Source organism: Martes martes, assembly GCF_963455335.1.
Source record: "Martes martes genome assembly, chromosome: 12".
Taxonomy (NCBI): domain Eukaryota; kingdom Metazoa; phylum Chordata; class Mammalia; order Carnivora; family Mustelidae; genus Martes; species Martes martes.
In genome coordinates, this window is record NC_137900.1 from 92511617 (window position 1) to 92526201 (window position 14585).

General features: G+C 57.7%; 1 protein-coding gene across 1 annotated transcript in view; it reads right to left on the reverse strand.

Moving 5' to 3' along the window:
• Positions 1-5094: 5094 nt before the first annotated feature.
• Positions 5095-14585, reverse strand: part of AK8 (adenylate kinase 8) — a gene marked incomplete at both ends in the record, with an annotated part of 115214 nt that continues 105723 nt past the window's right edge. Inside the window, 2 exons of the mRNA XM_080820250.1 lie at positions 5095-5332; positions 6409-6489. Coding sequence (XP_080676376.1) covers positions 5095-5332; positions 6409-6489 — 319 coding nt within the window. The remainder of the gene's footprint in view (positions 5333-6408; positions 6490-14585) is intronic.

The following is a 14585-nucleotide window of genomic DNA, read 5'->3' on the forward strand; positions in this document are numbered from 1 at the left end:
GCCATGGCTCCCGGACCAGGAAGTTCTTACAGGTGAGACAGCTGGGCAGTGCAGGTAGTGTCTGGTTTTAGCCAAAGCTGGGGAACCAGTGGGCTTCTGTGGCAGTTCGGTGGTCCTTTCCTGAGTCCCGAGTCCAGCTTCGGGACGGATCTACTGAGCGTCCACTCTGGGCCCCACAGCTGGGCCAGGCTTCTAGAAGCCCCTGAAACCACTGCTTCCTGCTGAGATGTGACACTGACCTAAAGTGGCACGGGAGCTCTGGTGGGTCATAAGGACGACTGCCACTGTAATGCCATCCAGGCGCTGGCTGTGGTGGAGGCCAGGGCAGGGGTGACACTCCAGGGACCCGACTCTGGCTTCCCGACTGGGCTTCTCTGAGCTCTGCCCTCTGCACGTGGCTGCAAAACCTCCCCGGAAGCGGGGCCCGGGCCTGGGTGCGCCCACAGAGGCAGGAACTCAGGGGGGCCACCTGCTGAGCCCATCGGCTCTCGGGCACCGCCCCCCGCACTTCTCCAGGTGACCCCGACCGGCCTCCGTGGCGATGGCACTTTCCCCACCCCAGCAGCCCTGCCCAGCTTCCTCGGCTCCACGTTCTCTCAACAACGAGCCGGGCAGGTCTCCCATCGCTGCCAGTGTCAGAGCGGGTGACACCACCCGGTCGCCGTAGCCACGTCCTGGCCGCCAGCACGGCCGCGCCGCCTCCGTGGGTTGAACTAGCCCTTCGCGCTTCCTCCTGCGGACACCCGATTGCGTCTTCCCATTTCTCTCCAGTCATGCGTGTGTTCTACTTTGGCCAATTTCAGACGTATTCTGTTTTAACCATGAACGTGGAACACATCCCACAGAGGCCACAGACCGTTAAGTGCGTGGCTACGACGTGTGAGCTCTGTGCACCGCGACAGACAGCTCGGGGCTCCCCCCGGAAGGCCCCCCGGCCCCCCGCATCAGCCAGGCCCCCTGCGGGTGATTCACCGTCTCTGGTTTCTGTGAACAGTGGACGGACCTAGAGGGTATTGTGCCAAGCGAAGTAAGTCAGAGGAGGACAGACCCCGCATGATCGCGCCGGTGGAATTTAAGAAACAGAACAGGCAAAGGGAAAGAGGGGGGCGAACCCAGAGACAGACTGTTAACCTAAGACAGCCCCTGCTGGTGACCAGAGGGGCAGCGGGACAGGCGGCAGGTGCCGGGGCCCCGGGGCGCACCCGTCGTGATGAGCGGTGCTGAGCGTGGGGTGAGGTGCGGAAGAGCTGAATGGCTGCGTCCTGCACCTAAAACCAATATAACACTCTACGTTAACTAACTGGGATTTAAACTAAAACAAAACCAACGGCGGGAGACTTGCGTGGTTTCCAGTCTGGGGCTAAGACGATGAATGGGACCCGGAACCTCCCTGCAGAGCCTTTTTGGGCCGTTCTCCTGGGGACCCCGGGAGAGGGACCTCCGGGTCCGGGTCAGGGGGTGAGCATGTGGCGCGGGAGTTCCAGGTGCCCTGAGCTTCCCCTTGGGGACTGAGCCCTGAGCCCTGGCTTCATTTGAAGTCTCTCCTGCCCGCTCACCCAGCTCCTGGGCACCTGTCCATGCTAGTCCTAACCGCACCGCTGTGCCTGAGAACCTGGTCTGACGCTCAAGGCCAAAGAAGGGGAGCGTGCTGGGAGGACAGGGGCCCCGAGGGCAGACGTGGGACCCAGAAACCATCAGAAATAAGATGGTCTGTCTTTGTCCCTCATCTGTCTTTCTCCATCTTTGTAAAGCAGAAGCTTCGCGATGGCACAGCCTGTCCTCCCCCCTTGTCTGCTGTCTCCCCCGTGCCGGGCACACAGGGGGCGCGGGGACATGCTGGGTGCATGAGGCGGTCACCTGCCTGCTTCCCGCTCTGCTGCCCTGCTGGGCTGCGCCGGGGCCAGGCGGAGCTCAAACAGGCCCCCCTCCTGCAAGCAGCAAGAAGAGAGTCACCCCCCGCCCTTGCTTCTCCTCCCAAATTCCCGGGACAGAGAAGCCGGTGGGCCCGCTCAGGGTGAGCAGCAGGTGTCACCCCGGTCCCACAGTAGAAGGGAAGGCTGTGGGTGGGGCCTCGGCACCCCTGGATCTCCACTGCCGGGGGAGTAGGGAAGGGAGAGGACAGGCACAAGGGCAGACGTAAGCCACGCTGGGAGCCGAGCAGACGTGAGAGTCTGCGGTGACGTTAGATAAAAGATTGGAAATGACCCCAGCAGCTGCTTTAATGAAGATAAGGTCAAAAGCAATCTGTGCCTACGCAAGTTACCCGATTCAGACTCCGGATGGCCACACGCACCCTGATCTAGAAACTCACGAGCCGTTTGCCCTCCAGCCCCAGGGGCCTGGGCCTCTCGGGCCAGGAAGCCCCAGACCCAGCATCGCCGGGGCTAGAACTGGACGCTCGCACACTCCAGCCCAGCCACGCGATTAGGCCGGGAGCTGGAGCCGAGGGCTGCAGTTGGGGGGCCTGGCCGGCGGGCAGCCCCCCAGCGAGGAGCGGGGCAGCGTGGCTCTGCAGAGCGACACGAGGGCTGGCGGGCGCGGGGAGGAGACGACGGCCACTCACTGGAGCCGTTTCCGGGGGACCGATCTACACGAGCCGGAGCGGGTTGGGCCGACCCTGCGCTGCGCCCCAGCCCGCCGCACACCCCCCTCGAGGGGTGCGCCCTGGACTGCCCGCCAGCGCATCTCAAGGAAGCCCGCGCTGTTCCCTTCGCGGTGGCGGCGCCGCACGGCCCGGCCCCCAGGCTCCTGAGGAATCCGGGGAGCTGGGGGACACGGGAGGCGGCAGGGACCGGCAGGGACCAGCAGGGACCAGCACAGCAACCCTAGTCCCCGGGGAGCCCCTCCTCGGGGCCATTGTGGCGGTGACAGTGGAGAAGCAAGTGCCCTCCCCTACCCTGGGCTCAGGTGGAGTTCGGGGACCCGGAGAGCACACGGGCGCTGACCCCTCGATGTCACTTGCCACCTGCAGCCTCAGACAAATCACTTAACGTCTCTGGGCCCCAGCGTCCTGGCCTACGGTAAAAGCAGCACTGACCTTTGGGGGGGCGGTGGCCTAGGTGAGCTGGAGCCAAGGCCTGCCTTCGCAGCCACTCTGGGCCCGGCCCTATTTCGGCCTTAATCTGCATGAACTAATCCCCCCATACTTGCTCAGCATTGTCCACGAGGCAATGACTGTTTTGCTCATTTTGCAAGGATCCAGAGAGATTAAGTAACTTGCCTGAGGTCACACAGCCGCAGGGCACCCAGGCTGCTTGGTCCCGTGGCCCAGGCTCCGGGCAGACATCACCTGCCTCACAGAACAGAAACGCTGATGGGCCGGCGGCCAGGGGCAGAAGAGGAGCCGGTGGTGGGGCCAGGCCCTGAGAGCCGGCGTCCACACAATGAGCGTTAGTATGTGAATAAATGAGCGTTTTGTGTCTTTGGCTAAGGATTTACATCCAAACAGTGTTTCACGGGAGAGTTCCGGTGCAGTGCGACCACATTCTCTGGGATCCGCAATGACACGCAGAGGAGGAGATTGGGGGGTTGGGGAAGCCATCCGAGCCAGGCCAGGGCTGGCCACCTTCCTGGGTTACTGTCTCCTGCGATCTGGGGGTGCTGGGCGTGGGCGGGCAGAGTCTCAGCACGCATGGGGTGCTTGCAACCTGGCCATGTGGCCTGTAACTGGGGCGACGGGCAGGAGCCCACTGTCGCGGGACTTTCAGGGTAGAGACCCCCTTCCCTGTGGGGGTTGGGAAGAAGTGGGGTCTGGGAGGGGAAGGTCCCTGATGGACTTTCGGGAGGTGGGACCGAGTGCCTGAACGGGGCAAGGAGAGAGGGTTGAGGGCTGAGTCGCCCAGCAGAAGTCACCCCTGGGGAGAGGGCCCAGGCCTGTGAGGCCCGGCCGGGGTCAGGGTCACGGTCAGGGTCACGGTCACATCAGGGCTGGAGGGGTTTGGGCCATGCCAGGGTGGAAGGGGCCTGAGGCCTGAGGCCCAGAGTACCAGGGCTTCCTCAGAGCAAGAGGCTGGAGCTGCAGTCTGGGGCCCAGCCCGGCCCGGCCTCCCGAGGCTCCATCGGCAGAGGGTCCCAGAGCACCGGGTTCCGGTGCAGGCGGATCCAGGAGATCAGCAAGTCACTCACCCTCTGTGGCTTCAGCGTCCTCTTCTATAGATGGGAGGTCACCCGGGTCACCCGGGAGGTGGGAGGAGAGGGAGCTCATGGAAGAGGATCAACTGCTTGGGCTCCATCAGCCTGGGGTGTCACTGTCCTGTCCCCCCGGTGTCCACGCCCATGTACTGCAAGCAGGCCCAGAGGGGCCGTTTCCCTGGGGCCTGAGAGCAGACCTCCTGGGGGGTTCTGGCACTTTCTGTTTATTTATTTATTTTTAGAGAGGGAGAGAGAAAATCTTAGGCAGGCTCCACGCCCAGTACGGAGCCCAACACGGGACTCGATCTCAACGACCCTGAGATCATGACCTGAGCCCAAATCAAGAGTCGGACATTTAACCAGCTGAGCCGCCCAGGCGCCCAGGTTCCGGCACATCTTCAGCAACAGTTGTTGTGTCTAGACCCAACTGTCCCACGCAGCAGCCAGAAAGCCACCTTGGCTATGCACATTTAAATCAGTAAAAATTAAGTATCAGTTTAAAAACCTTCCCCTCGGCCGCACTGGCCGCGTTCCCAGTGCTCAGTGACCGGCTGCGGCTCGGGGCGCTGCGGCGGCCAGTGCAGGGAGTGCGCGCCCAGCAGCGTGAGACGGCGCTGCTCTGGAGAGGGGCGCGTTTTACAACTACCTTTCTTGAGCACTTGCTGTGTGCCCGGCACTGGGCCGAGAGCTCTCCTCGTGCCCCACGGGCAGGGACCGGCACGACCCCTGCTTCGGTTGTAAGCGAGGCTCTGAGGGCCCGTGCCGCATCCCTGCGCCCCACTGCCTCCCTGGGCTTTGTCCGTCCCGGGGCCACAGACCCCGAGACAAGGCCGCCGTCTCACCAGCTCACTTCGGGGACACGCACGACGGCACGCAGCACTTTTTATTGGCTCGGCTGAGCTCCCAGGAGGCTGGGGAGGGCATTAACTTGTTTCCCTGCGGGACGCCCCTTGCTCGAGCCCGTCAGGGGACTCTCTTGGGCAGAGGATTAACGATCCCGCTCTCGATGTGTTCGAACACGGTGTACGGGTCCTGGTCGGCGTTGAGGGCGATGGCGTGCGTGTAGAGCCCCTCCAGCTCCGAGCAGCTGCGGTAGAACAGCGCCGTCTTCAGCTTGACTTGCTCTTCCGAGTCCTTCGGCTTCTGCAGGAGACGCGCCTGGATTTCCACGGTCGGAGGGGGCTTGTACATGAGATGGTACCTACGACACCGGGGGAGCCGCGGGAAGAAGGAGCCCTCTGTCCCAGCGCTGACCCCGCTGGCCACCGTCCCCACCAGCAGCAAACACGTGCGGTGCACCAGCTGTGTGCACAGCCTCGGCCGGGCCCTGCCTGGCACCCCAGAGACGCAGAGCGTGGTCCCTCCCCCGGGGGAGGGTGCGGGTCCGAGACAGGTGGGCCGAATGGACTATACTGAATCCCCACTCCCTTTCCTTCCTCCCTCCGAGCGGTGTTTATCAAGCTTCTGCTATCCGCCTGGCATTAGTCTGCTCCTGGCAACGCGAGGCAGACGGACAACGTGGGCTCTGTGCTCCGAGAGCTGGTAGCCGAGCGGGGGAGTGGGCCGTCGCGACAGCGGATGTGAGCAGAGAGGACAGCCAAGGGCCACAGACGGTCCCTGCAGGGAGGGACCCCAGGGGCAGGGCAGCATGGAGGCCACTGGACTTGACATGGGTCAGCGAGACCGTCCCCGGGCAGCAAGGATGAGAAATCAGCCTACAGTTTACAAAAATCCCGGCATTTCTTTCCTGCCCCTCCTCCCTCCCCTCCTGAGTCTCTACCCAGAAACGTGGCCCCGGGTGCCGGAGAGGATGGACGCTTCTCCCTCTTCGTGACTGTGGGGACTTGCGACTGCGTTTCTGCTCCGACACGGGGATTGTCCTCGGTCGGCCTGGGACACAGGCTCGGCCCCCGGGTGAACTGGTTCCCGCGGCAGCCACCTCGGCGGCGGGCCTCCCCGAGAGAGCAGAGCCCTTTACGCGTCCCCGGGACACCCGCCTGCCCAGTCCAGCCACGTCACATGCTGGGGTCCGAACTGCTGCTCGGGACAGAGTGGGCCGAAACTCCCGGCTACTCTGCCAGGCGGAGGGTCCGCAGGCACTGCCCAGAGGAACGGACGGGAGGAACCCCCTTTCTAGAGCCTTCTGTCGGCGTCGTCCCCAGACCCAGCCAGCTGCGGCATCATCGGTCGGCTAGACGGACGGGGGAGGCTCCCCGGCAGGGCCTGCCCCCCGGAGCCCTCAGACGGCCAGCCGCCGGGAGGGAGCCGGGCACCAACCTCTCTCCCGTGACGGGATCGATTCTCCTCAGGGTCAGCCGCTCAATGACAGAATCCAGTGGCACATTCAGGAAAAACACCCTACGGGGAGAGAACAGCACCACGGTCAGCTGGAGGGGACCCCGGGCCGGACTCTGGGCCCCTGACACCGGGGCCGGCGTCTACCCTGCACGTGGCTGGAGCCTCGGGAACCCCCTTGCAGGGGCTCCGGCCACGAAGCTCGCCAAGGTCGCCAGGGAGGGCGGCAGGCGGAGGCCTCCCTGCCACGGAAGCCTGGGCGAGAACGCGCCTCCGCCAGGGACTTGCCACGTGGCCTCGGGCCACTCACACAGCCTCTCCGAGACTCAGTTTCCTCAGCTGCAAAAATGGCTAATGACGGTTCCCTGGTTTTGGCGATCCGAGGACGGGACGCGTGTGCCGAGCTCAGTGCAGGGTTTGCGCGCTAGAATATCATCCCTCTTGACACGGGACGGCCTTCCCGAGAGTTGAGGAGCCCTGGCAGCCGTGCCCTCCCAGAGAGCTGGGGTTGTTCTCAGCGCCCCGACTTTCTCTTTCACACAGGAGCCCCGGACCCGAGGGAGCGGGGCCTTCGGAAGCAAGCAGCCCGGATCAGAGCCCAGCGGAAGAGACACAGGGCCCTCTCCTGCTAACCTGTCTCTCCTAAATCCTTAGTGCAAATGGCCAAATATAAAACCTGAGGACAGGGGTTCTCAATCAAGGGTGATTTTGCCCCAAGAAGACGTCTGGCAATATATGGGACATTCGTATGATCCCAACGGGGCAGGGGAGCTGCTAACATCTAGTGGGTGGAGGCCAGGGACAGCGCTCAGCATCCTAGGAGGGACGACAGCCGCTGCCGCAAAGACTCATCCGGCCCCAGTGTCAATGGTGCCAGGGTTGGCAGATGGGACAGAGGAGGGCGGGCTCTTCGGGTGGGACGGGTGGGTGGGGGGTGATGTTCACGGCAACTGCCCGCAGCTCTAATCCAGGCCCTGTCTTCTAGCGTGGAACCGTCCCAGTTTGTTTTTAACGAATTAACTTCTGTGGGCGCCTGGGTGGCTCAGTGGGTTTAAAGCCTCTGCCTTCGGCTCAGGTCATGATCCCAGGGTTCTGGGATCGAGCCCCGCATCGGGCTCTCTGCTCAGCAGGGAGCCTGCTTCCTACTCTCTCTCTCTTTCTCTCTCTCTCTCTCTCCGCCTGCCTCTCCCCCAACTTGAGATCTCTGTCAAATAAATAAATAAAATCTTAAAAAAAAAAAAAAGAATTAACTTCTGGAATATTCCATTGCTCACTCACTGCTCACTCATTCATCCTTTAATTAATCCATGCGTGCATTTATTGGATGCCTGCTGTGTGCCAAGTATTGCAGTAAGCTCCCAAGTTTACCAGCCTGCCATGCGGAACTGGAATACCAGATTCAATGGGGTCACCGTCACGGACATCTGGGTTCGATGACCGATGTGTGCACCTGCCACGGGGGACGACATCAGTGACAACAAGCACTCCCCGTGTGCCCAAAGCTTTGTTCGCTTCAAGTAAGTAAACGCAGACAAGAAGCAGCTCTAAGTGTGAGAAAAATGCACACAGATGAGATTTCCTGCCCTCCCCCTTGGGGTGGAGCCTCTTTGGGATGGCCACACTGCCTCCTCCAAGTTACGGAACAAAGAAGGCCTCCACCCTGGCCCAGAAATGCCGAGTCGGCAGGCACCGGAGGGAGCCCAGTATTCCCCGAGCCTGGGATCCGCCGCCTGGGGGAGACCCCCAGCCCAGGACTCTGTGCCGGTGCCCTTGCGGATCCCGTGTCCCCTAGAATCAGAGGCAAACGGTTGAGCAGGTGTATTTTCTGGGAGGGGATGTGTCCATGAGTCTCAGATTCTCAGAGGGGCGCCATTTTTTAAGAAAATAAATGACTTTTTAAAATTTTTAACTGGAGCATAGTTGACACACAACGTTACGTGAGTTTCAGGCCACAACAATTAGAATTATGCTATGAACCATTCCTACAGCGAGCGAGTCACCACCAGAAGCTATTATGATACTATTGACGGTTTTCCCTACGTTGCATCTCTCCTCCCTCAGGCTTATTATTATTATTATTTTGTAACTGGAGGTTCGCGCCTCTCCGTCTCCTTTGCCCATTTCGCCCATCACCCCCTTCTCTCCCCTCCCCTCTGGCAACCACCGGTTTGTTCTCTGTAGTTAGGAGTCTGTTTCTGGGTTTTGTTAGTTTGGTCATTTGTTTTGTTTTCTTTTGTTTAGATTCCACACATGAGTGAGATCGTACGGTACCAGTCTTTCCCTGACTTATTTCACTTAGCATCATTCCTTCTAGGTCCATCGGTTGTCATGCATGGAAGGTTCCCTCCTTTTCTCCGGCTGCGTAATATTCCACAGTAGATCTATATGCCACGTTCTGTATCCAGGCATCACTGATGGACACTTGGGCTGTCTTCGGGTAAATACCCAGAAGTAGAATGACCGGGTCCTCTGCTAGTTCTATTTTTAATTTTTTAAGGAATCTCCATTCTGTTCTCCAGAGTGGCTGCACGAGCTTCCGTTTCCACCAACAGTGCGCCAGGGCTCCCCTTTCTCCCCACCCTTACCAATACCTGTTGTTTCTTGTGTTTTTTACTTAAGCCATAATGAGAGGCGTGAGGTGGGATCTCCTTATGGTTTTGATTTGTGTTTCTCTGATGATGAGTGATGTGGAGCTCGATCATGTGTCTGTCCACCATCCGGATGTCTTCTTCAGGAAGATGTCTGTTCAGGTCCTCTGCCCAGTTTTAATTGCATTATTCATTTCTTTGGTGTTGCGTTGTGGGGGTTCTTTAGACATCTTGGATATTAAGAAGGGCTGACAATTCTTTTTTTCTTTTTTTTAAGATTTATTTATTTACTTGAGAGAGAGAGAGAGAGAGAGAACGGAGCAGGGGCGGAGGGAAAGTATCTCCATCAGGCTCCCTGCTGAGCGGGGCTGGATCTCGCGACCCTGAGATCGTGACCTGAGCTGAAATCAAGAGACGGTCCCTGAACCAACTGAGCCATCCTGGCACCCTGAAGGGTGCCAGTTTTCTTTTAATGATTTTACTTATTTGAGAGAGAAAGAGGATAAGCGAGAGAGAGACAAATGGGGTGGGGTGGGGTGGGGGAGAAGCAGACTCCCCACTGAGCAGGGAGACTGATGTGGGGCTCGATCCCAGAACCCTGGGATCATGACCCGAGCCAAAGGCAGACGCTTAACCGACTGAGCCACCTGGACACTCTGAGGGGTACCAATCCTTAAAGATGGTTCTGAGTCACTGATGTGAGCCAAAGCCTCCTGTTTTACTGAGATGAAGGACATGCTAAGGCCGACGGAGGAGGGAGCACCGCTGGGCTGCTCCCCGTGCCGCACATGGACACTCCCTGCTTCCCTGGGCTTATAAATGCCTGGCGTTGGGCCTGATGCCCCTGGGGGCCACCCTGGTCCTCTCTCATCCCTGTGCCGTGTCTGAAGTTAACTCACCCCAGGGCTACAGGGCTGGGCATGAAGAAGGCCCAGGTGTGGCTCCTCCTGCCCACAGGAATTGGGTCAGGATGCAAGCTGATCCAAGCCAGGCCAATGAGAGGCTGCACCATGGCTTGCCACAAAGGAGTTTCCTTTTTGCTGGGGCTGCTAAGCTGACGGTATGGGGCCTGGGGCTGTCTGGGGCCTGCACCCCGAGAGAGCCTACCTGAGAGTGAAGCCCACCCCAAGAGAGAGGAGGGACACGGTTTGGGGCCCTGGATCAAGCTGTACCTGAAGCTGACACATCCCTCAATATTTCTCTGACATGAATACATAAACCTCTTCTTTTGCTTAAGCTGGCTCGAGCTGGGTTTTCTGCAATTGTCCCCCGAAGGACACCTAATAGTCTCTTTGATGCCACTTGCTTCTGGAAAATGTGTAAATTTTTTAAAAATGTGAGTCCCTGAGCCAAACACTCTCTCTCCTTCAAGGCACGTTCTCTCCCCCTGCCTTTCTTCTCTCAGCCTCATTTCGCCCACACTGTTTGCTTAGGTTTGCTTCTGTCCAGCTGCCAAGAAGCCCCTCCCTGGCTCCCGCTGAAAGCCGAAGCTGCCCCTCCACAGAGCGGACGCGTCAGCTGCAGCCTGGGGGGCCAGGAGCCATGAAAACCCACTTCTTCCCAGCGCTCTTGATAATGATTTCCATTCACAACGTGCTGCAAAGTAACAGCCACCAAATAAAACATGCGAGATCGGGGAGCGTCTGAACACAGGAGCACAGGTGTTTCAACGAGCTTTTATCCCTCGCGCTCCACACACGCTGGGCCCCCCCCTCCCGCCCCCGAGACTTGCGAGGCCCCAGCAGCAAAACCGAAACACGCTGTCACCGCGGCTGGCGGCTGGCTGGCGGCGCGGCTCCGGAGGCCGACGCCAGTAGAAAGGAAGCCAGTTTGGAAATCCCTGATAATTGATGCTGTTTCGTAAACAAACAAGCCCCAATTGAAAGATTTTTAACCCAGCATATCAAGACTGCTTGTCGTCATTCAAGGGAATGGCTTGTGAAAGGCTGGCGAGATCAGAAGCACAAGGACACCAAATTGGTACTTGAAACACGGCGCTGGGAAGAGCCTCGCTGGAGAAGGAGCCGAGCTGCCATGCCGGAAGCTTCTGCTCGCCCTGGGCCTGCAGCCGCCGCCGTGCGGGAGCCGGGTGGCGGGGTGGAGTGGGGAGCCCGAGCCGCTCTGCGGGGACGCGTGGTCCCGTGTGCACCTCGCCTGGTCGGGGTTTTGCGTTCTGCTGCCCGTTTCCTGTCCCACAGCCAGGAAGAGGGGGAACGGAGACCGGAGACCGCAAAGACAGCCAAGAATGCCTACAGCAGGGTGCGGGCAGCAGCAAGCCTGCAGGGAGCGTGGGGGTGCCGGGACTCACCAGGGGCGGGATCTCCGCCGCTTGGGGCCGGTAGAGGCCTCAGGAGGGAGGCGGAAGGTCCCCTGGGAGGCCTCTACTCCCTCGCTACTCAGTGAGGTCCCCGACGCGCAGCCCCAGCCCCAACTGGGAGCTCAGCACCACCGCCCGGCCGCCCGCCCGGCCGCTGAATTGGGAGTGGACGTGTTCACAAGGTCTGCAGTGACTCAAACACACAACCAGGTTGAAGAAGTGCTGCCCCCTTCCGTGTTTCCAAGATTTGTCGGGAGGACTGGTCTGAAATACAGATCGTGGACACGCCTCTCAGAGCCACCAAACCAGAGCCTCCAGGGGAGGGGCCAGGGGCCCTGCCTGACCCGTATTTGTAAATACAGGTGCTGCGTGTGCTCAAGCAGGAGTGGGAACCACGGCTCTAATCCCAGGTGTCACCCTTGGCCACACCCTGGAAGCATCAAAGGAGCTTCGAGAATCATACGGAGGCCTCGTCCCCGGCCTCGCGGGAGATTCGGCTGTAACTGGCCCAAGGTGAGACCCGGGAGCGGAGATTCTTAAAACCTTCCCAAGCAACTCTAGTATGTGGTCAAGGCTAAGAACCGGTGCTCTGATCCGATCTGCTCGGTGTATAAAAGGGGGAAACTGAGTCCCAGAGAGGCCAGGGCTCATCCTCCGTCACCCAGGGCAGCTGGGATCTTTTGACTCACCCTCATGGTGCCCCCTCCAGCCACACTGCCTGGGGTTCTGTTTGGGGAGCAAAGAAAGCCTTTTTCTCAAAGGTCTTGAAGCTTATCACCTGGAATTTATCCAGAGCTGAATTAATTCTCTGAAACTTGAGGGATGGACCTTTCTGTGGACCCATGCACAGATTCGGTAAATTGAGAGACACAGTGACAGACAGGCCCTCGTTAACCTCTTGATTCCAAGCAATCAGCCTCCACTGGGGGCAAAACTCCACACAAAGCATCACGGTTTAACTAGAATGAGACTCCACTTCGCACGCATTGGGGTGGCTATCACAAAAAACCCAGCAGGTAACGAGTGTCGGCGAGGATGTGGAGAGAGTGGGACGCTTGTGCCTTGCGAGTGGGAAGGTGAAATGGTGTATCCACTGTGGAAAAAAGGCTATGTAGGGGCGCCTGAGTGGCTCAGTGGGTTAAAGCCTCTGCCTTCGGCTCAGGTCATGATCCCGGGGTCCTGGGATCGAGCCCTGCATCGGGTTCTCTGCTCAGCAGGGAGCCTGCTTCCTCCTCTCTCTCTGCCTGCCTCTCTGCTTACTTGTGATCTCTGTCTGTCAAATAAATAAATAAAAATCTTAAAAAAAAAAAAAAAAGGCTATGTAAACCTCGTCCTGGCAGACACAGGGTCCTGTGAGTCCGCTAGTCCACTTCTGAGCGCATATCCAAAACGAGGGAAAGCAGGCACCGGAACAGACATCTGCCTACCCAAGTTCACAGCGGCATTATTCACAAGAGCCGACAGCTGGAGATTACCCAGATGTCCATGGGCGGAAGACTACATTAACAAAATGCGGGGTGTACACACAAGAAAGTATTATTCGCCTGAAAAGGGAATGAAATCCTGGCACCTGCTACATGTGGATGAACTGAAGACATTACACTCGGTGAGTCGGTCAGACGCAAAAGGATGTCCGCTGTTTGGTTGCCTTTCTGTGAGGCGTCCAGAGGAACCCAATGCACAGAGACAGAACACAGGGTGGTGAGAGCCAGGGGATGAGCAGCGGGGTGGGGAGTTAGTGTTTAGCGGGGACAGAATTCCAGCTGAGGGAGATGAGAGCAGTTCCGGGCATGGAGGGTGGTGAGGTCGCACAACACCATGACTGTACTTCCTGCTATCGAACCGTATACTTAAAAATGGCTAAAAGAGTAAATTTTACATAAGTATATTTTATCTCAATAAAACATACGTGCTATGGTGCAGTTTATAGACGTGATGGTGAAGGCAGGGGGAGGGGTAGTTCTTTGGCCTTGAATAAGCTTACCATTTAATGAGGTTCTTTTTTTTTTTTTAAGATTTTATTTATTTATTTGAAACACAGAGAGAGAGAAAGAGAGAGAGAGATCACAAGTAGGCAGTGAGGCAGGCAGAGACAGAGAGGGAAGCAGGCTCCCTGCTCAGCAGAGAGCCCCATGCAGGGCTCAATGCGGGGCTCGATCCCAGGACCCTGAGATCACGACCTGAGCTGAAGGCAGAGGCTCAACCCACTGAGCCACCCAGGCGCCCCCCTACTGAGGTTCTTAATATGCACCTTAATATGCACAAGTGAATGGACAGACCAAAGAATATGAACCATAGGATGGTACTAATTCTAAAGTAACGATGGCGCCCCTGCTGCACAAACACTCCGAAACCAGAGGAGGAGGGGAGAGAACCTGCTTTTTTGGGGCAGCCTTTGCCCGATACCCAAAACCAAAGACACTACAGGAAACCATAGACCAGTATCACTCAAGAACACGGAAGTGAGAACACTCAATAAAATGTTCACAAACTGAATCTGGCAACATATGAAAGAGCAATACGTTGCAAGTAAGTGTGGTTTTGCCTGGGAATGAAGGTTAAAACATCCAAAAATCCATCCGTGTACTTTACCTGACTACAGTAGAGAAGAAAAACTGTACACTCATCTCAACAGGTGCAGGAAAAGGACTTCACAAGACTTCACAGCAATTCCTGATAAATACTCCAAGCAAATTAGAAATAGAAGGTAACTTCCCCACCCCAATAAAGGATATTTACAAAAAAACCTGCAGCTAACATCGTATTTAATGGTGAAAGACTGAATGCTTTCCTCTAAGCCTGGGAACAAGGCGGGGCTGTCCATTCTCACCAGTGCTCTTCAACATCACACCAGAAATCCTGTTTAATGCACTAGGACAAGAAAAGGGAATAAAGTGCATACAAGTTGAAAGGGAAGAAATAAAATTCTCTATTTGTAGATGACATAATCATCCTCACACAAGTAACAAAGAATCTTCACAAAGGTTACTATAACTAATGAGTAAGTTTAGTGAACTCACAGGGTACAAAATCAATGTGCAAAAATTAAGTTGACTTTCAAGGTACCAGCAACAAACAATTGGAAACTGAGATTTTAAAATACATTTACAGGGGCACCTGGGTCGTTCAGTCAATTAAGCATCTGCCTTCAGCTCAGGTCATGGTCTCAGAGTCCTGGGATCCAGCCCCACATTGGGGTCCCTGCTCAGTGGGGAGTCTGCTTCTTTCTCTCCCTCTGCCCTTCCCCCCTCATT